Genomic DNA, 20864 nt, shown 5'->3' with positions numbered 1-20864 from the left:
TAATAATAGCAAAATAATAAAACGAATAATAAAATAATAATAATAGTACAAATAATAATCATAATAATAATACTAATAATAATACTAAAAATAATAATAATAATAATAATAATAATAATAATAATAACAACACTAATACTAATAATACCAATAATAATAATAACAATAATAATAATAATAATGATAATAATAATACAAAACAAAAATAATAATGATAGCAAAAAAGATAAAATAAAATAAAATAAATAATAATAATAATAATAATGATAATAGAAAAATAATAGTAAAGTACTAATAATACAGGAAAATAATAATAGTAATAATAATAATAAAAATAAGGTAATAATAATAATAATAATGAAAATAATAAGAGGAGACCCCTTGTTCTATTTGGTTAGAGCAAAAATAGGGTGTCTACAGCTGCTCCTCTTTGTAGGTTTCGTTGCTTCAATGTAACGGTAGGAACTTTCCTACGTTTTTTGTAGCAACAAGTCTGCATAAATAAAAGACACCTATTTTAACTAGGCCAAATGACTCCCTATGGCTTTCAGGTTAATCAAGAGTTGTTTATTTCTGCCAACCAGGGATGATTTGCACTGAATGTAAGAATCCAGGCGAGAGTATGCAACGTTTGTCTTGCACTGGATGTAAGAATCCAGGTTGAGGTACACAGGGATGACTTGCTGTGAATGTAAGAATCCAAGCCGTAGGGATACGATGATCCGAGCCATAAGACACAATGATGGCTTGCTTCGAATGTAAGAATCCGAGCCGTAGTGGATACGATGATCCAAGTCATGAGACACAATGATAACTTGCTTCGAATGTAAGAATCCGAGTCGTAGGGATACGATGATCCGAGCCATGGGACACAACAGTGGCTTGCTTCGAATGTAAGAATCCGAATTGTAGGGATACGATGATCCGAGCCATGGGACACAATGGTGGCTTGCTTCGAATGTAAGAATCCGAGCCGTAGGGATACGATGATCCGAGTCATAGGACACAATGATGATTTGTTTCGAATGTAAGAATCCGAGCCATAGAGATACGATGATCCGAGCCATGGGACACAATGATGGCTTGCTTCGAATGTAAGAATCCGAGCCGTAGCGGATACGATGATTCGAGTCATAGAACACCATGATGACTTGCTTCGAATGTAAGAATCCGAGTCGTAAGGATACGGTGATCTGAGCCATGAGACACAACGATGACTTGCTTCGAATGTAAGAATCCGAGCTGTAGGGATACGATGATCCGAGCTATGGGACACAATGATGACTTGCTTCGAATGTAAGAATCCGAGCCGTAGGGATATGATGATCCGAACCATGAGACACAATGATGACTTGCTTCGAATGTAAGAATCCGAGTCGCAGGGATACGATGATCCAAGCCATGAGACACAATGATGGCTTGTTTCGAATGTAAGAATCTGAGCCGTAGCGGATACGATGATCCGAGCCACCTCAACCAATAACAAGGTGTGAAAGCAAAATTTGGAAAGTTGTTACTCTATTTGAAAAATGCACTTGGGTTAAGGTCCGAATGTCAATGAATGACTCCCTTTGTCTTTGGGATTTGTTGCCCCAGTTTTAAAATAAATCAATGTGTGTCTAGGGTCAGGTGCGCCAGTTTCCAAGTAAATCAATGTGCGTTTGAGTTCAGCTACCCCAGCTCATAATTTAGCACAATAGGAATCTCTCAATCAAGGATGTCAAGTAATCATTCGAAATCTTAAGACAAGTGTGAAGGGTGCTCTATTGCTACTTGTGATGCTAGAATGTAATGATATGCGGATATATGTATGCATGTTGCTAACCTACGATGCTAGAATGCAGTGATATGTTGCTATTGATATGCATGTTGCTAATTTGTGATTTTTCATTTTTATTTTCTTATTTTTTATTTTTTGTGCAATGCATGAAATGTATGGTAATGCGTGAAATGTAAGGGGACGCATGAAATACATGACAATGCATGATATGTAGGTAATGCATGAAATGCATGATGCTGTATGAAAAGCATGACAATACATGAAACGTGTGATGATGCATGAAAAGTATGGTAATGCGTGACATGTAGGGTAATGCATGAAATGCATGACAATGCATGAATCTTTTCTCCCAATGCGCTTGTGATTGATTACCTCATCTTTGATCCCTACATGAAACTTGCCGCATTTGAATGGATCTGTAACTGATTTTGACTAAATTTTCTTGATTCATCCGGTCATGGAAGTGATTGACTCAGCTCAAATGAAAATAAAAAAATCTGCCCCAGTTGAATGGATCTATAGCTGATCTTGACCACATATTCGTATTCCAATCTGATAAGAAGGCGCTTGAATGTGATCTACTGAAACTCAACTCGAAATTTGCCCCAGTTAAATTCATCTGCCACCGATCTTGACTCTATTGTTGGATTCTTTTTTAATAAGCAGATCTTTGAAACCTAACATAACATTTGCCCCAGTTAGGCTGCTCTTTCTCCATTAAGTATCTTTTTCGTAGAAACTTTTGGGGATTTTTGAACTCTTTGACTATCCATCCTTTTTTAACACTCTGAAGAGTAAGAAGAGTTTTTTTTTTTTTGAAACGAGGAATGATTATTCTACTATGACATCAACTTGCTACATCAAAAGGCCACACGCACCAAATAAATGTTTTACCATGTTTCAATGCTATCATAGGAGAAAATTCATACCAGTATTCAAAATACGTATAACGTTTATTTTCCAGCCTAGACAACTGTCTTTCTCTTCGACTACCCCAGTTCCATCAATCCATGTTTTCATCTCAAGATGATCTTTAAGACTCGGGACGAAACATATGCTTAGGGATGTAGGCTTTCAGAATAAAAGGGAAACTAAGGCTAAAAAATTTCACCCCAAATGATGTTTTATGCCCCTAGTTCGAGTTGAGGCGCTTTGCAAGATGTTGACCGAACTTGTTATTTAAACAAGCTGCCTACGTACCTTTTCAGGATCAGGTCATTACATATTTCAAACTCAACATTGAGTCTGACAATTCATTTGAGACAACATCTACCAATCTGGTCAGGACTTTCATTCGGATCGTAATGTAGGCTAGGGTACGGGTTGAAGAAGAAAAGAGTTAAATAAAGCTCAAAATCATCGATTTCATCAAGAGTAATTCGGTCAAAGATCATATATATAGTATGCCCCTTATTTTCTTTTTTCTTCCTCTTCTTCTTCCTTTTATTTCTTTCATTTTTGATCTCCTTTTTCTTCTTTTACTGCAACTTTCGTTTTTCCTTTTATGAAGAAATCTTAACTTCATTTTCATTTGAACTTCAATTGGGACCAATCTTTTTAAAACTGCCCCAGTGTGGGGTGTGATCCTTTGACAGGTTAATCAAGAAACAAATTTTTTAGACTCAAAAGGGTTCGCAAGGGATTTCTTCTTTGGACTTTCTTTTGGGTAGCAGAAAAATGACCTACCATCCTTTTGGTGATGATTATTGTCTCAAATGATTTGCCAAACGCTAAGGTACCCATGCTCAAGTTAGATTGTTGGTAATCTGACTTTTAAGAAAAAAAACTGATTTAACATTCAGGCTCAACTTGGTTAACAAATGGTAAATTATTGTTTGAGTTTTTTTTAGGGATAACCGGTCGGCCAAAGAGGGTCATCCATCATTTTATCAAAACATGAGTGATTAATTGAGGGGAAATTATCATAACAGCACAACTTCGTTGCATTCCTTGGAAAGTAAGATACTTTTTCATAACATTTGTATTTGATGATTGTTTCATCCTTCTCTACTTTCGCCTATTGTTTTAAATTTTCAAAATTAACAGCTCTTTCTGGCTTGTGAATACTGGCAATATTACTTTCCCTATTCTCGCATGAAACATAAGAAAACCAAATTCGACAACTGGACTCATGATGCAAGTGAGATAACAAAGTGCATAATTCATTTTATTAAAAATAGAATATCTTCCGAGACACGGGCGTCCACAGATTACAAAAGGCAAATAACAATGGGGAAAACAAAAGAACATCAAATGAAAAGGATTAGATAGTCCAAAGCTCGCTACTCCAGCACTTTAACCTCTGTAGATAACAACTGAAACCATTGATTTGGGAACCTCCCTGATATGTTAACCACTTCCTTCCTCGTGTTTGGGCAAAGGATTCCCCTAGACTCCCGGTTGCTTGTCGTCAAACACTAACCATACCGCATCTCTTAACGATTGCACTTTATGCTTGAAGGCCCAACATCGATCAATAGTATGGCCGGGAGAGTTAGCATGGTACTTGCAACGAACCCCAGGATCATACCATTGTGGAGGGTTCGTAACGGGTATCCCAGGGATTGAAGATACCATCCCTCTTTCCCACAACTGAGAAAATAATTCGACATATATCATGGGAATGGGGTCCACTCTTCGGAAGTTTCTGGTCACATTCCTGTCTCGTGCTTGCTGATTCGGCGAGATTGGCGTGAGCCTAGGAGTCATGAATTGGGGCCTCATGCCCGTATGCACTGTTTGATTTACTGCAAGCTCAAAACCAAAGTTTCTCTTAGACCATTGGTTCCCACTTCTTGGGTACTAATTCTTCCAGTTAAATTGCCCCTGTATCATTTGTGCTTCTTCCCTCCTTCTTCCTGTTAGTCTACCTTTTGCCCGAACTAGTTTCTGCGCTACTATCCTTGATTAGGCCTGCCTTAATATCGCCTTCAATTCTTCCTCCGACAGCCACAATATCCATAAAATCGTGGGGAATTGCTCCTCGAAGATGTGTGCGGTAGAGGTCTTTTAATGTGCTCACGAACAAGGAGCTGACCTCTCGGTCACTCACCTGGGGGTCCTCCTGGATCGACATATCTCTCCACCTATAAGCATATTCTCTGAATGTTTCGGTGGATTTCTTCTCCATTTCTTGTAGATTCATTCGATTAGGCGCCATTTCTGTCACATGGTGATAGTGAGTGACAAAGACATTGACCAAGTCCTTCCAAGTGCGGATCCAGACCTTATCTTGCTGAATGTACCAACGGATAGTGGACCCGGTCAAACTTCTTTGAAAACAATGCATCAATAGCTTTTCATCATCTGAGTAAGCGGCCATTGCTTGACAGTACATCACTAAATGCGTTCGAGGGCACTGGGTCCTGTCGAACTTTTCAAAATCTGGCATCTTGAACTTTGGCAGCATGGTGACTTTTGGCACTAAGCAAAGGTTATTTGGATTAACGGAATCGAAAGCATTAGATCCTTCCATTGCTTTCAAGCGCTCTTCCAATACGTCACAGTGACGCTCGGTCTCAGATTTGTTTATCCTCATATTAGAAGGTACTAATGGAGGAGTTCCTGCCACTGGGAACCCCTGTGCTAGCACAGTAGGGATGAAAGGAAGCATATTTGGCAGTAGACTCCCCATGACACCAGGTGGTGGAATTGATATTTGTCCATGATCTGGGGTGAACCCTGGGGGATGAGTGGGGTCCACATCTACTTTGGGATCAACCTACACCGCCTTTCCTTTGTTCATAAGTAATTCCAGGACCTTACTTACCTTATCATTTATCTCTTATTGTCCTTGTTCTAGACCCAGGAACTTGTTTTCCAATTGTCCACTCATTTCTCTTGCTCTTCGCCTGGTGTTGTACTGATGGGTGGTGGTCTCAATTTTGCTTTATGTTACTCAAACGACCTCTTTGATTAGGAACTGAAAACCAAAAATTTCCTTTTTAGAGTCATGAATGTACAATTATGTACTACATGAGTGAATGTATTTTGATACATGATTAGGGTATGCAATAGGTGTTTATGCATGAATGCAACTAATGCACTTATACATACAAATAAAGATATGAGCATGCATGCAGCATATCGTGTATGACTATGTATGAAATGAAGTGCATGAATACGATGTAACCTAAATGACTACTTAGTCAGAATTCTAAAAAAATTCCACTAATGAAAGATTTCGAGATTAACACGACCATTGATGTGCCACAATTTCAGTTCAAATCATCCCTCAACCATTGCTTTCCTTGTTGATGGTCCATGTAGCTCAGATTTTATGAAGGGTCAGATTATGATCTGAGGTTGGGGTTGACCCAGGGTAGTCAACCCGTTGGATTTGTTCAATGTGGACTTGTGAACTTTAGTGTGCACTTGGGCCTCGAGTATTTTAAAATACGGGCTTCAATGTATTTCATGATGAGATCATGCCCTAGTTTTAAAAGGACTTGGACTTGGATTACTTAAAAAATATTGGCCCGAATTTTTAGGTAATAGGGCCAAAGCCAAGCCTAGGCCTAATTTTCAAAAAGGGTCAAACCCAAATTTCAAAAATAGGTTTCGACCCTATTACCTAAAAATTCGGGCCAACATTTTCTAAGTAATCCAAACCCAAGTCCTTTTAAAACTAGGGCATGATCTCATCATGAAATACATTGAAGCCCGTATTTTAAAATATTCGAGGCCCAAGTGCACATTAAAATTCACTAGTCCACATTGAACAAATCCAACGGGTTGACTACCCTGGGTCAACCCCAACCTCAGATCATAATCTAACCCTTCATACAATCTGAGCTACATAGACCATCAACAAGGAAAGGAATGGTTGAGGGAAGATTTGAACTGAAATTGTGGCCCATCAATGGCCGTGTTAATCTTGAAATCTTTCATTAGTGGAATTTTTATAGAATTCTGACTAAGTAGTCATTTAGGTTACATCGTATTCATGCACTTCATTTCATACATAGTCATACACGATATGCTGCATGTACGCTCATATCTTTGTTTGTATGTATAAGTGCATTAGTTGCATCCATGCATAAACACCTATTGCATACCCTGATCATGCATAAAAACACATTCACTCATGTAGTACATAATTGTACATTCATGATTCTAAAAAGGAAATTTTTGGTTTTCAGTTCCTAATCAAAGAGATCGTTTGAGTAATATAAAGCGAAATTGAGACCACTACGCATCAGTACAACACCAGGCGAAGAGCAAGAAAAATGAGTGGACAATTGGAAAACAGGGTCCTGGGTTTGGAACAAGGACAAGAAGAGATAAATGATAAGGTAAGGTCCTAGAGTTGCTGATGAACAAAGGAAGGCGGTGCAGGTTGATCTCAAAGTAGATGTGGACCCCACTCATCCCCCAGGGTTCACCCCAAATCATGGACAAACATTAGTTCCACCACCTGGTGTCATGGGGAGTCCACTGCCAAATATGCTTCCTTTCATCCCTACTGTGCCAGCACAGGAGTTCTCAGTGATAGGAACTCCTCCGTTAGTACCTTCTAATATGGGGATAAACAAATTTGAGACTGAGCGTCGCTGTGACGTATTGGAAGAGCGCTTGAAAGTAATGGAAGGATCTAATGCTTTCGATTCCGTTAATCCAAATGACCTTTGCTTGGTGCCAAAAGTCATCCTGCTGCCAAAGTTCAAGATGCCAGACTTTGAAAAGTTCGACGAGACCCAGTGCCCTTGAACGCATTTAGTGATGTACTGTCAAGCAATGACCGCTTACTCAGATGATGAAAAACTAATGATGCATTGTTTTCAAAGCAGTTTGACCGGATCCGCTATCCATTGGTACATTCAGCAAGATAAGAATCGGATCCGCACTTAGAAGGACTTGGTCAATGCCTTTGTCACTCACTATCGTCATGTGACGGAAATGGCACCTAATCGAATGAATCTACAAGAAATGGAGAAGAAATCCACCGAAACATTCAGAGAATATGCTTATAGGTGGAGAGATATGTCGATCCAGGTGGATCCCCCGGTGAGTGACTGAGAGGCCATCTCCTTATTCGTGAGCACATTAAAAGACCCCTACCGCACACATCTTCGGGGAGCAACTCCCAACGATTTTATGGATATTGTGGCTGTCGAAGGAAGAATTGAAGGCGATATTAAGGCGGGCCTAGTCAAGGATAGTGGCGCAAAAATTGGTTCGGGCAAAAGGTGGACTAACAGGAAGAAGGAGGGAAGAAGCACAAATGATACAGGGGCAATTTAACTGGAAGAATCAGTACCCAAGAAGTGGGAACCAATGGTCTAAGAGAAACTTTGGTTTTGAGCTTGCAGTAAATCAAACAGTGCATAGGGGAATGAGGCCCCAATTCATGACTCCTAGGCTCACGCCAATCTCGCCGAATCAGCAAGCACGAGACAGGAATGTGACTAGAAACTTCCGAAGAGTGGACCCCATTCCCATGACATATGTCGAATTATTTCCTCAGCTGAGGGAAAGGGGGATGGTATCTGCAATCCCTGAGATGCCCGTTACGAACCCTCCTCCACCGTGGTATGATCTTAGGGTTCGTTGTAAGTACAATGCTAACTCTCCTAGCCATACTATTGATCGATGTTGGGCCTTCAAGCATAAAGTGCAATCGTTAAGAGATGCGAGATGGTTAGTGTTTGACGACAAGCAACCGGGAGTCTAGGGGAATCCTTTGCCCAAACACGAGGAAGGAAGTTAACATATCAGGGAGGTTCCCAAATCAATAGTTTTAGTTGTTATCCACAGAGGCTAAAGTGCTGGAGTAGCGAGCTTTTGACTATCTAATCCTTTTCATTTGATGTTCTTTTGTTTTCCCTATTGTTATTTGCCTTTTGTAATCCATGGACACCTGTGTCTCGGAAGATATTCTATCTTTAATAAAATGAATTATGCATTTCGTTATCTCACTTGCATCATGAGTCCAGTTGCCAAATTTGGATTGCTTATGTTTCATGCGGGAATAGGGAAAGTAATATTGCCAGTATTCACAAGCCAGAAAGAGCTGTTAATTTTGAAAATTTAACCCAATAGGCAAATGTAGAGAAGGATGAAGCAATCATCAAATACAAATGTTATGAAGAAGTATCTTACTTTCCAAGTAATGCAACGAAACGGTTGTGCTGTTCTGATAATTTTCCCTCAATTAATCACTCATGTTTTGATCAAATGATGGATGTCCCTCTTTGGCCGTCTTGTTATCGCTAAAAAGAACCCAAACAATAATTTACCATTTGTTAATCAAGTTGAGCCTGAATGTTAATCCATTTTTTTTTTTTAAAAGTCAGATTACCAGAAGTCTAACTTAGGTATGGGTACCTTAGCGTTTGGCGAATCATTTGAGATAATAATCATCACCAAAGGATGACAGACCATTTTTCTACTACCCAAAAGAAAGCCCATAGAAGAAATCCCTAACGAACCCTTTTGAGCCTAAAAAATTCGTTTCTTGATTAACCTATCAAAGGATCACACCCCACATTGGGGCAATTTTAAAAAGATTGGTCCCAATTGAAGTTCAAATGAAAATGAAGTTAAGATTCCTTCATAAAAGGAAAAACGAAAGTTGTAGTAAAAGAAGAAAAATGAGATAAAAAATGAAAGAAATAAAAGGAAGAAGAAGAGGAAGAAGAAAGAAAATAAGGGACTTACTACATATGTGATCTTTGACCAAATTACTCGATGAAATTGATGATTTTGAGTCTTATGTAACTCCTTTCTTCTTTAACCTATACCCTTAGCCTACATTACGGTTCAAATGAAAATCTTGACCAGATTGGTATACATTGTTGTTTCTAATGATTTGTTAGACTCAATACTGAGTCTGAACTACGTAATGACCTGATTCTGAAAAGGTACGTAGGCAGCTTGTTTAAATGACAAGTTCGGTCAATATCTTACAAAGCGCCTCAACTTGAACTCGGGGCATAAAACAATATTTGAGGTGGGATTTTTGAGCCTTAGTTTCCCTTTATTATGAAAGCCTGCATCCCTAAGCCTATGTTTCGTCCCGAGTCTAAAAGATCATCTTGAGATCAAAACATGGGTTGATAAAATTGGGGCAGTTGAAACTTGGGTGACCTAAGGAGGAGGGTCTCCGCTCTATTGTGGTTGCTGCGATGCTCGAGTGGAGTTTGGTCTGAAGTAGTGGTTGATGGGGTTACTAGAGCGTGGCTGTGCTGGTCGGCTGGAGAAGAATGGTGGCTGGCCAGAGAATCCTGGTGCTCGGGTTTGGTTTGTTGGAGTTGATTAGGTCCGCCAGCGATGGTTCGAACGGGGATCAGATGCAGCAGGTAGGCGGCTGCGGCTGAGATGCTCTACTGTTGCTGGTCTATCGGATTCAAGGCGCTTGTCTGAGGTTGTAGCAGTGGCCTAAAATGCAGCTAGAGTCTGATGGTGAGGGACTGAGGAACGTGACAGATTGGATGCTGCTGGGAGGCTATCGGGAAGAAGAAGAAGAAGGAGGAGGAGCAGGTCTTTTTCCTTTTTTTTGCTTTGGCTCCGTGCGCCCCCGCCCTGTTGTGCTTAGCATCAAGCCTTTATATAGGCTTTTTTCCAAACCCTAATAATAATAATAATAATAATAATAATAATAAAACTAATAATAAAGTAATAATAATAATATAATAATAATAATAATAGTACAAATAATAATAGTAATAATATAAAACAAAATAATAATGATAGCAATAATAATAATAATAATAATAATAATAATAAAATTAATAAAAAATAATAATAATGATAATAGCAAAATAATAGTAAAGTACTAATAATACCAGAAAATAATAATAGTAATAATAATAATAAAAATAAGGTAATAATAATAATAATGAAAATAATAAGAGGGGACCCCTTGTTCTATTTGGTTAGGGCAAAAATAGGGTGTCACAGGTGGCATAGGAGATTTGGAGTAGGGAGGAGGGGGGGGGGGGAGGGGTTAGGAAATATTGCGAGTGGGGGGGACCAGGAGGGTTTTACTTGTGGTGAAGAGGAATGAGTAAAGGATATTGGTGATAGGGGCAAGTATGAAAGTGGGAGAGAGAGAGAGAGACACTTGTAGCCATAGAAAAAAAAGACCACATGTGGGAGGGATGATAGTAGAAGGGATAAGGGTAGACCTAAAATAACTTGTAATGAGATAGTAAGGATTTAATAACCTTGAATTTGTCGAAAGAAATCATCTATGATGGAATAAATTGACAGAAAATGATTTATGTAGCCAACGCCACCTAGTGGGACTTAAAGCTTGGTTTGTTGTTTTTTTTTTTTTTTTGAATTTTCCTTATTTTATTTTTTTAATTATTATTTTTAAATTATTTTTTTTATTTTTTTAAAATTTTTTGAAATAGAAAAATACCTCTTTGTCGTTTTTTGTCTTTTGTACCTTATTATAGTTGATCTTTTTAGATTTAAAAATATTTTTTGTATTTAATTTTTTCTGCTCTTTTTTTGACTTCTTTATTTTATCTTTGTCAAATTTTTTTGATTTGTTTAATTTTTTTAATCTTAATATTCTTTTTGAGTTTTATGATTTTCAAGTAAAAATAGTAATAGTATTAATAATACAATAGTAGTAGCAGTAGCAGTAATTGGGCAAAAGTTTTTTTTTTGGATAATAAAGGAAGTTGCATTAAGGTAGAGAATGTACAGTCAAGGTGAGAAATACTAAATCCCCAAAAAAATAAAAACAAAATAAAAATGAGAAAGTAAAAAATAAAAAAAGTAGAACAAAAATAGAAAATAACAACTACTAAAATCAGCCGAGAAATCCCCTATTTAAACCTTTCCCATCATATTTCACCGAAAACTTCGAATTAGCTAATTCCCTCGAAACCTTTTTCACCTTGGATTTGCCACCATCAAGCCTAACTTCATTACCTCCTTGATCAGACAACATAAGGCCCAAGTCATCCAACAATCTCTAAGTTTCACCGCCCTTCTCAGGAATTTTGTCTTGAATGGGAGTATGCAAAATTCCATCCTTACCTTCTTAAAATCTTTGAGATCTCCTCTTCAAATAGATTCTAAACCTTCTCATAGAGGAGTGGCACGTAAATTAAATCTCCGAGACGATCAATGGAAGAATCGGAGGAATTTCTACTCTGTTCCCTAATGTAGCCCAATAATAGACTTTTTTCGCATTCAAAATCACTATTCCCTATGTTCTCATTCGAAACATCTCCCCCTCTCTTACTTTCCTTGCTCAAATTTTCCCTCTCATTGATTGGCTCTTCCCATATACTTAATATCCCTTTGCAACCCCTCACTATAATTTTGCGTTTTCTCACCGAAAAAATCTCGCTTACCTTCGATACATTTTCTCCCTTCAAAACCCATTTACATTTCCTTACAATGAACATATACCTTACTACTATTCGAATTATTCGAACAAACTCCCTTTCCAACTTTATATCTCACCGAACCAAAAATGAAATCTTGATTCTTAAAATCACAAGAATCGAATTTCTTAAAATTAGACTCCCCCTTACAATCCTAGAGCTCCCCCTAGTGTCATTTCCCTCCAGCCGAGGAGAAAGAGCGTACCTATCAGACCTTTCTCCTTCCGTCTCCTGCAATTTGCCTATGTCGGAGCATCCCTCATCATGGCCATCAAAGATGTTATTAGAAGAAGAACAAAATACTGGATCATCTTGTACACCATTTGGAGATGTACGTTGTTCGATTTGTTGCTGCTTTGAAGGACGATAACCCCCCGTATCCTCGCTAGTCGTAGACAAAGACAAAGAGACTCCCTGAACATGGGCTCCCTTATGTTCAAGGAACTGTAGAAACTCTTGCGCCTTCCTGGTTAAGTGGCCTTTCTGCTTTTTTGATGAAGCTTCCCCACTACCCAAGCCCAGTTTTAAATCAAGAGATTGCTGTTGGGCTTTCTTAATCAATAGGCCCAACAGAGAGTTGAATAGGTTCTTATTATTTTCAAACAGCCTCCAAAGTAACCAATGTCAATTGATAACAAGCTAGGCCCAGCCCACTCTATCTTCGCCAACCCGTCTTCCACGCAAGAAACCCTAGCTAACTCACTCTTTGCCTTTCCGTTATCCACATAAGAAACCCTAGCTGCCTCTGGTTTCAACTGCTCAGCTGGCAATGTAGCCTTCAATGCCGTCGGTTGTTCTTGAGAAGATAGCTGAATAAAATCCCCTTGTGACCTTTCCCCGCAATGAGCACAAACCATCTCTTGTATATTCTTAGAAGTCGATCGACCTCCTCTGTCACTTTTGCTTCCAGCAGCAACCGGGCTCCAGGAGTGATTTCCACCGATCTTTTTGCTGTCTGCTCTATTAGAGCTTGCTGGAACTAGAACTCTCCAATGCAACAAAGGCATCCCCGAACCGAGACCACCCTTCCCCTTTCAGCCCTTCAGAAACAAAGATGGAATACTTCTTTCCCCTCCAATTCTTGTCCTAATGCTAAGAATTTCCCTTCCCTAATCGCATGAATCCCCATCCAATAATCAACATAACCCACCCTGAATCGTCGAGACCCTTTGCCCAAACTACTAGCAAGATTTGAGAACCCCTAAGAAAACCATAAAGCTGCTCCTGAAGAGAGACAAACCCATCAATCGCATTTTCTATTCTTCTCAAGAACAAACACAGCTCCAACCCTCCCTACCTGGATTCCCCTTTGATCTGGATAGAGAGAACGCCCACCATCACACCTAACTGTTATCATGGAACAGACATGAGAGAGAGATGAGAGATGAAAGGCTGAATGCAGAAGAAAGATGACCATAGCAACATCTTGTGCCCTCCATCACAAGAGTCCCTTTTTTTTTTTTTTAATTTGAGTTTTAAAATTTTATATTCATATTTTTTAGCATAATAATGACAAAAATAAAAATAACTATATCGACAATGATGTCGAGAACAACATAAATAATAAATATGTATGAGGAAAAAAATAATGAAAATTAAGGTGGAAGGGGGTCTTCTTCCTGCCATTGTAATTGAGTGGGCTGTTGATTGCGGTTACAATTATGGTAATAGTCGGCATGGCAATGGTGGAAGGCCATCGAAATGAGAGAACCATGGAAGGAGGGAAGACCCCCCCCCCTCCCTCTTCTTTGTTACGGAATGGGTTGTTGATAGTGGTTGCAGCTATAGGTAACAGATGGAGAACCATGGAGGGAGGGAGAAGGGGCTGTGGCTCTAGTGGTTATTATTGTTTTGGGAGGGAGGTTTGATGTTTGCTTTTTTGTTTTTTTTTGTTTTGGGTTGGGGGGATGAGAGTAGCAACAGGGTAGCAGCGGACACAGGATGGGCTGAGTGGGTGAACAGTTAAAGTTTCAGAAAAGGGGGGGGGGGGCGCTATTCTAAATAAAAAACTCGCTTTTAACAACTTCGTTTTGGGCATTTCCTAATTTTTTATAAAATACTTCTTAAAGGAAAGAATACATTAGCGACAGGTCCAAAAAAAAAAAATCCAAAAATTTTAGAAAAACCCCAAGGAATTAGGAAAAATCTCAGTTTTCAGAAAACAAGTTGTGGACTACTCTTGACCTTCCTACTCCCCTCTAGGCCGCATGAAACGGTAGCAAAATAGTATGCTAGAAAATTGCATAAGCATTCAAAGAATGAGAGAGGTAGGGGAAGAGGGAGGAGAAGTTTCATGAGAGTAGGAATAACGATTCCCAATTTTTACCATAGGAATGTCTATTCCTTTCTTATTCCTTGTTGAAGGAGATAATAAGGAACGTACAAGGAATAGCTATCACCTCTATCAAATTTTACGCTATATTCCATCTTTTCCAAGAATAGTTATTCCCTTGGAACAAATGTAACGTAAAAGCTGTGCTTTGCCATGATCCAATCAGTATTACTACTCAAGAGTGAAATGAAAAGAGAAAATACAACAAGAAAAATTAATAAAAAGTGAAATAAAGGAAGAGGGAAAAAAATGAAAAGGAGAGAGATGAAGTATCACCTCAGTTCAGAGGGTGAAAACATAAAAAGAAAACAATACAAGACTAGGTAGGAGGAGAGGGGTCTTTGAAAGGACTTTAGGCTCATCCTAGATGACTTGAATTACCTTAATTCACTTTGAGTCACAAATAGATAGCAAAAAGAGGTTAGAATAGAGAGAAACCAGAAGGGAAACACAATCTGAGAGAAAACAGGGAAGAGAAGAGAAGAGGAGAGAGAAAAAGAGAGACAAGGGGGTGGTGTTGTATTTTCTGGGAGGTATTTTTGGCTATCTCGAATAAAATAGACCTCCCACAATTATGTTCCTTAGCATATACGTAGACATATCCATGTATACTTGAAAATTAGATTATTTATTAGAAAGCTAAAAGTTTAAAATAAAATTTTTGTATCCAACACTTTAAGCTTCCAAAAGAACCATTTTTTTTGGAAAATCAAACAAATGAAGATTTTTTGGGAGTTCCATACTCTAGAACAAGTTAAGGAATTCTATGTTTTTAGAACTATTCAAGGAAGATATAAAAGTTAGTGGATTTTGTTTATATTATTATAGGGGCCATGGGTAAAGGTTTTAAGAACTTTTGTATTAAATAATGACTAGCTGAGCACGCACTATGTGCATGCTTCACGACTCCCTAAATTTTTATTTTCAATTTTCAAAAAATAAATATAGAGAAAATAGGCAAGAGTCAAAGGGTATTTGGGCAATTATAGGGGAATTTAGGCATCCAAATAACCAAACCAAGCTTCTCTGTTTTAAATTTAAAAAATAATTGTTGAGAAAATGGCAAGAGTTAAAAGGTATTATAGCTTGATTAAGAGAGCAGTTATGAGGTAATTATAGGGGTGTCTTGGGCATTGAAGAAGTTGGGAAGATCCCCTTTCTAGTATTAGAGATGGGTGTGTTTGCTTTTTCTCAATGGTTGGATTTGAACAGGAACCAATTGGATATGTTGGGTTTGGTATATTTTGGCTGCCTACTTGGGTTTGAATGGGTTGGCTATTGAATTGAATCAACTTATATGATTCAAGTTGAGAATCATACAACTTTGACAACTGCGTTGAGTGTCTTGGCTGATGATGGTTTTGCATTTGTTACGTTATATCTCTTTTTTCTTGTTGTATTAATTATTTTCATATAATCTTTAGCATAAATTACCATTGTTACAAGCTCCTTAATATTACTGTCTTACTTTACTAGGGTGGAATACTGTTTAAAGGAAACTTACGAGGGAAAGCTGCTGAAAGTTATGAAAAGATAACAAGAAGGATGGAGGTGTGTAAACCTTATTCCTATAAAATTTTTAGTGCTATTTATTATTTTTAATATTATTCATTATTGATGTGGGTTTAATTTATTTTTTGCACATTTTCTGTATGCAGGATAGATTTGGGGATCAATATAAGCTTTTCCTTCTGATTAATCCAGAGGATGATAAACCAGTGGCAGTTGTTGTTCCAAGAAAGACATTGCAACCAGAGGCCACCGGTAACCATTTCGCCCTCATTCTGGTATTTCCTTTGATATATCGTTATAGAAAATTCCTCATGATCAGGTTAGGTGCGAAGAAATGGGCACTAGTTATTTAATGTAATTATTAAATGTTTGGTATTATTTCTGCAGTGGTCCCGGAATGGTTTGCAGCTGGGGCCTTCGGATTGGTTACTGTGTTTACTTTGCTTCTTCGGAACGTGCCTGCATTGCAGTCCAACTTATTGTATGTGGTCCTTCTTCTACATTTTAATCTTATATCTTAGGCACACAAATTATTATTTATCTATTTATCTATAGCCTTGCTTTGAAGTGTAAAACAAACTATTGTAAGTTTATTTTCCTTTTAACTTTTTAACAAATTAAAATTTACTTTTAATTATTTTGAATTTCAGAAATATAATTTTGCTACATTTATTGCTGTTAATCCATTAGAGTTACGAATTTTGTTTTCTGCCACCCAGTGTTGTGGACTGGTATCTATAAAATGCCATTGGGATGTTGTTGTAGCATCCGATTCCTTGTGGCTTGGTTCTGAGCTCTTAGTCTCCCTGAGCATAGGAAAGTAATTCTTCACATTCTTTGTTGATGTTGAGTTTGTTATGGTCTGCTCTTATTTCCTATTGTGGTTTTTTTTTTATCTGTTATGGGGCTGCATGTGCAATGAACTGTGAGATTTTTTAGTAAGATAATATTTGTTGTATGCATATTAATTATCACTTTAATATCTAAATGTCCCAGATCAACTTTTGACAATCTTGGCTTGTTGAAGGATGGCCTTTCTGGAGCTTTTGTAACTGCACTTGTTTTGGGAGTACACGAACTTGGTCACATTGTGGTTGCAAAAAGCACTGGGATTAAGCTTGGGGTGCCATACTTCGTACCTAGCTGGCAGGTGAGTCTTATGCTAGACAACTTTCATACACTGATCTCCATAGGAACCTTTTTTTCTCTTTTTGTTTTTGTTTTTTTTTTTTATAAAAAAATTGGGGTTCACTAAGAAGAAAATTTTTGCTCCTGTACCATAAGCGAGTGCTTTTTAGCATGCACAGCACAATATCTTTTTCACACGGGTGATTATAACCTGTTCTGGCATCTGGAGGTGCTGTTTTAATCAGCTTTTGAGTAAGAATGGTACATGGTGGTTGCTTGATTGATGTGTGTAGCAATTTCTATTCTGGGGTTTCCATAGACTCAGAATGGGTGTTATACTATAATTGAATGGAGAAGAATTATTTTATTGGAAAAAATCAATTAGGTATGTGTCAATTTTGATTTTTTTATGTCATTAAGGAATCAGAATTTGAGATTCAAACCCAAAATGGTTCATGAATTAACAGTTAACTGTTCCCTATTTTAACCCTTGTTACCTGCAGGCTGGGACTACTCTTTGTAATCCTTGTGGGAAAAAAACTAATAATCAACATAGAATTTCATGTTTGTACAGTTTCGTCTGGTCAGAGACTGCAAAAATTGCCTAAATATATATTAGGGATTAAAACCTTCAAATTTAGTTCAACAATATTCATGATGCTTATTCCAGAAAGTACTTTCTTTGATCATTATGGGTTCTTTTAACTTACCTGTTAGAGCAGCTGGATATTTGCCTTATAATGAGGCAGATGCCAACACATCTACTGATCTGCAAGGATTTAAAATATGAATAGAGTCTAATGAGCCAATGGTGGCAGATAGGCTCATTTGGTGCTATTACAAGGATTGTAAACATTGTATCCAAGCGTGAGGATCTTTTGAAGGTTGCAGTAGCTGGGCCTCTGGCTGGGTTCTCCTTGGGTCTCATTCTTCTGCTTTTGGGGTTCATCATACCTCCTAACGGTATTGGTGTTGTCGTCGATGGTTCTGTATTTCACGAGTCACTTCTTGCTGGGGGCATTGGTAAGCAGTTTGCTCATTCATCTGAGATTTGTGTGTTCATGTGTGTGAGTTTGCAATGGTTGGATATATTATTAGGGCAATTTGTATGCTTGAGCACCCCATATTTGTTTAAAATGGCTTTTATGTGTTTGCATTAATGCTTTCTGGTGAGAAAGAATGGGATTAAAGAGTGAGTCTGCTTCTATTTTACAGCAAAGCTTCTTCTTGGCGATGTTCTGAAGGAAGGCACTCCGTTGTCTGTGAACCCACTTGTTATATGGGCATGGGCTGGACTTCTCATTAATGCAATCAACAGTATCCCTGCTGGGGAGCTTGATGGGGGACGGATTGCTTTTGCCATATGGGGAAGAAAGGTATACCTCAATAACCCCACACCAAATGTTGGCATGGCTAGTGACCTGGCCTTGGTCCCTCACTAAAACACTTGATCCTGGGCGCCTGGATATTTAAGAAATCAGAAGAAATTAAGGATACACGAATTAGAAAAGGTATTCATTCTATTGACGCCGCATTTCATTTGGCAGGCTTCAGCTCGCTTCACAGCTGTCTCAATTGCTCTGGTGGGAATATCTTCGCTGTTTAATGACGTGGCATTTTATTGGGTAGTTCTGATATTTTTCTTACAGAGAAGCCCAATTGCTCCACTGTCTGAGGAAATCACGGACCCAGATGACAAGTATGCATTCCTTGGAGTTGCTGTCCTGCTCATAGGTCTGCTCGTTTGCTTGCCATATCCCTTCCCTTTCGCAAATGAAGCCATTACAAATTTTTAGTAATGTAGTCCACACTATAAATACTAAAAAAAAAATGTCAACGCCCACGGGTCTCGCCAAATCCCTTCCCTTCGCCACAGTAAGTATATATTTTAAGACAAATGAGTTCAAAACTTGCAGGGTAACTGATGTATAGCTAGGCATTAATTGTTCATAAGCTTTTAGTATGTTTATTGCTTAAATTCAATAGTTTTTGAAGCTTGTTACGAGGAAAAAAGAAAAAAAAAAACAGCAATTAAAGCATGTGTGAAATAAGGAAGTTGGGGGGGGGGGGGGGGTTGTGTTTGGTCCTTACAATGATGGTTGGATGCGGAGGATCCTCGTTCGAATAGAAACGTGTTTGAGGATGTTTATTTTTTTTTATTTTGGGGGGTGGGGGTCGCGAACAAGGACATGTTTTGGGTTTAAAGAACACGAGGTGATTTGAATGCGTACGATCGGTGCGCTTTAATCGGGGTCATTATTCATGACCATGACCAGCACGCACGGCGCAAGCTTGAGTGGGGGATTGGTTCTAGTAGGGTCCCCAAGGGCAAGAAGGCAAAACTCCCTTTTCCCCATGCGAGTCCCCAAGTCCAACCGTCCTAGTCCTAGCCTTCTTGAAACTCATTTTCCTTAAAATTTCGTTTAGTCGGTGACCTTAATTCTTGTACCCTACCGTTTGATTTGCATAATCAGACCTGAATTGAAATGAAATGAAATGAAATCTCAGGAATTGAATTGTGTTTTCATATTTATTTTGCAAAATCAAGGTCGAAATTGTATTTTTCTTGTAAATAGGGAATCATGATTCAAGTTCAGATAGTGTGTGAAAATGGATTTTCATTTTACGAAATTATGTTTATTTTGTAATAAAAAATTTTAAGAACAATAAATGCTAGTTATATTTTTACTATTATAATTAAAATAATAATAACTAATAATAATTATAATACCAATAAATAATATTTATTATTATAAAAATAATAATAACAAATAACAATAAGAACAATATTTATAATAAAAAGGTCCAAAAGATTGATAATTTTTGTTTTAACGATAATAATTATTGAATAATAAAATGGATAAAATAATTATTATTATTTTAAGGGTAATAATTATTACAAAAGTAATAAAAAATAATAACTAATATAACTACAATATAAATAATGTTTATTATTTGAAAAATAATAATAATAATAATAATAAAAGAGAAATGATAATAAAAAGAGGCGAAAACAAATATTATTTTAAGGATAGTAAAAAATTATTTATTCTTTTAAGGATAATCTGTAACGACCTCGACCCGTCACGTGGGCTGGGGGAGCTACTTTAATGATGTCTGTGTACTTGATACCATATTCGTCATATATGAACATACATACGCAGTGAAAATAAAATACAAAATTCTCAAATTACATTACCGGAGTTTCAATTATCTTTATACATAAATATACCCATAAAACTAAACAAAAAGAAAATCTCAATCTACACACTATCTACATAAAATTTACACCACTAGTTCGACTCCTCTAACCTGCTAGATCCGATCTCTAGAATTTCCTAAAAAGACAATTTGTAAAGTAGAAGTGATGCACAGTTCAGTATGAGAAAGTCTAAGTTAATGTCAGTGTGTGATCAACATGCATTTAATGTATAGAAAATAACTAGTTCACTAAGCAGATGGACATATTTATGTAAACATTCTTATTTTACACTCACATACACAATTAGCCGAAGATAAGGAAGATTATTCGTCCATACAAGTAGCTTCCCTCTACTCTAGTACCATTATTGCTACTAAAACACTCACCTTTCTCAGTAAACCCTCAAAGCTATCTTATTAATTAATCGTATTCGCATAAATTAACAGATTTGCATATAAGACACTCCCTGTGACAAACACGTCATTTACTTCCCCATGGCACGGGTTGTGCGGCCCAATGGCTCCCTATTGTCCTGGGAGATCTACTTAGACAATAGTCATC

General features: G+C 37.6%; 1 protein-coding gene across 3 annotated transcripts in view; it reads left to right on the top strand.

The window, feature by feature from the left end:
- The window catches only part of LOC131166992 (probable zinc metalloprotease EGY2, chloroplastic), a 28256-nt gene extending 9177 nt beyond the window's left edge, over nucleotides 1–19079 (top strand). For all 3 annotated transcript variants that reach the window (XM_058125704.1, XM_058125705.1, XM_058125706.1), the window contains exons 7-13: nucleotides 15938–16012; nucleotides 16120–16225; nucleotides 16361–16454; nucleotides 16970–17123; nucleotides 17920–18124; nucleotides 18317–18477; nucleotides 18649–19079. In XM_058125704.1, coding sequence (XP_057981687.1) covers nucleotides 15938–16012; nucleotides 16120–16225; nucleotides 16361–16454; nucleotides 16970–17123; nucleotides 17920–18124; nucleotides 18317–18477; nucleotides 18649–18897 — 1044 coding nt within the window. In that variant the 3' untranslated portion in view covers nucleotides 18898–19079. The remainder of the gene's footprint in view (nucleotides 1–15937; nucleotides 16013–16119; nucleotides 16226–16360; nucleotides 16455–16969; nucleotides 17124–17919; nucleotides 18125–18316; nucleotides 18478–18648) is intronic.
- The last annotated feature ends 1785 nt before the right edge of the window (nucleotides 19080–20864 follow it).

The sequence above is a fragment of the Malania oleifera genome, chromosome 10, assembly GCF_029873635.1.
Source record: "Malania oleifera isolate guangnan ecotype guangnan chromosome 10, ASM2987363v1, whole genome shotgun sequence".
NCBI lineage: Eukaryota > Viridiplantae > Streptophyta > Magnoliopsida > Santalales > Ximeniaceae > Malania > Malania oleifera.
Note: the sequence above shows the minus strand (reverse complement) of the source record. Positions and strands in the feature narration are given on the sequence as shown.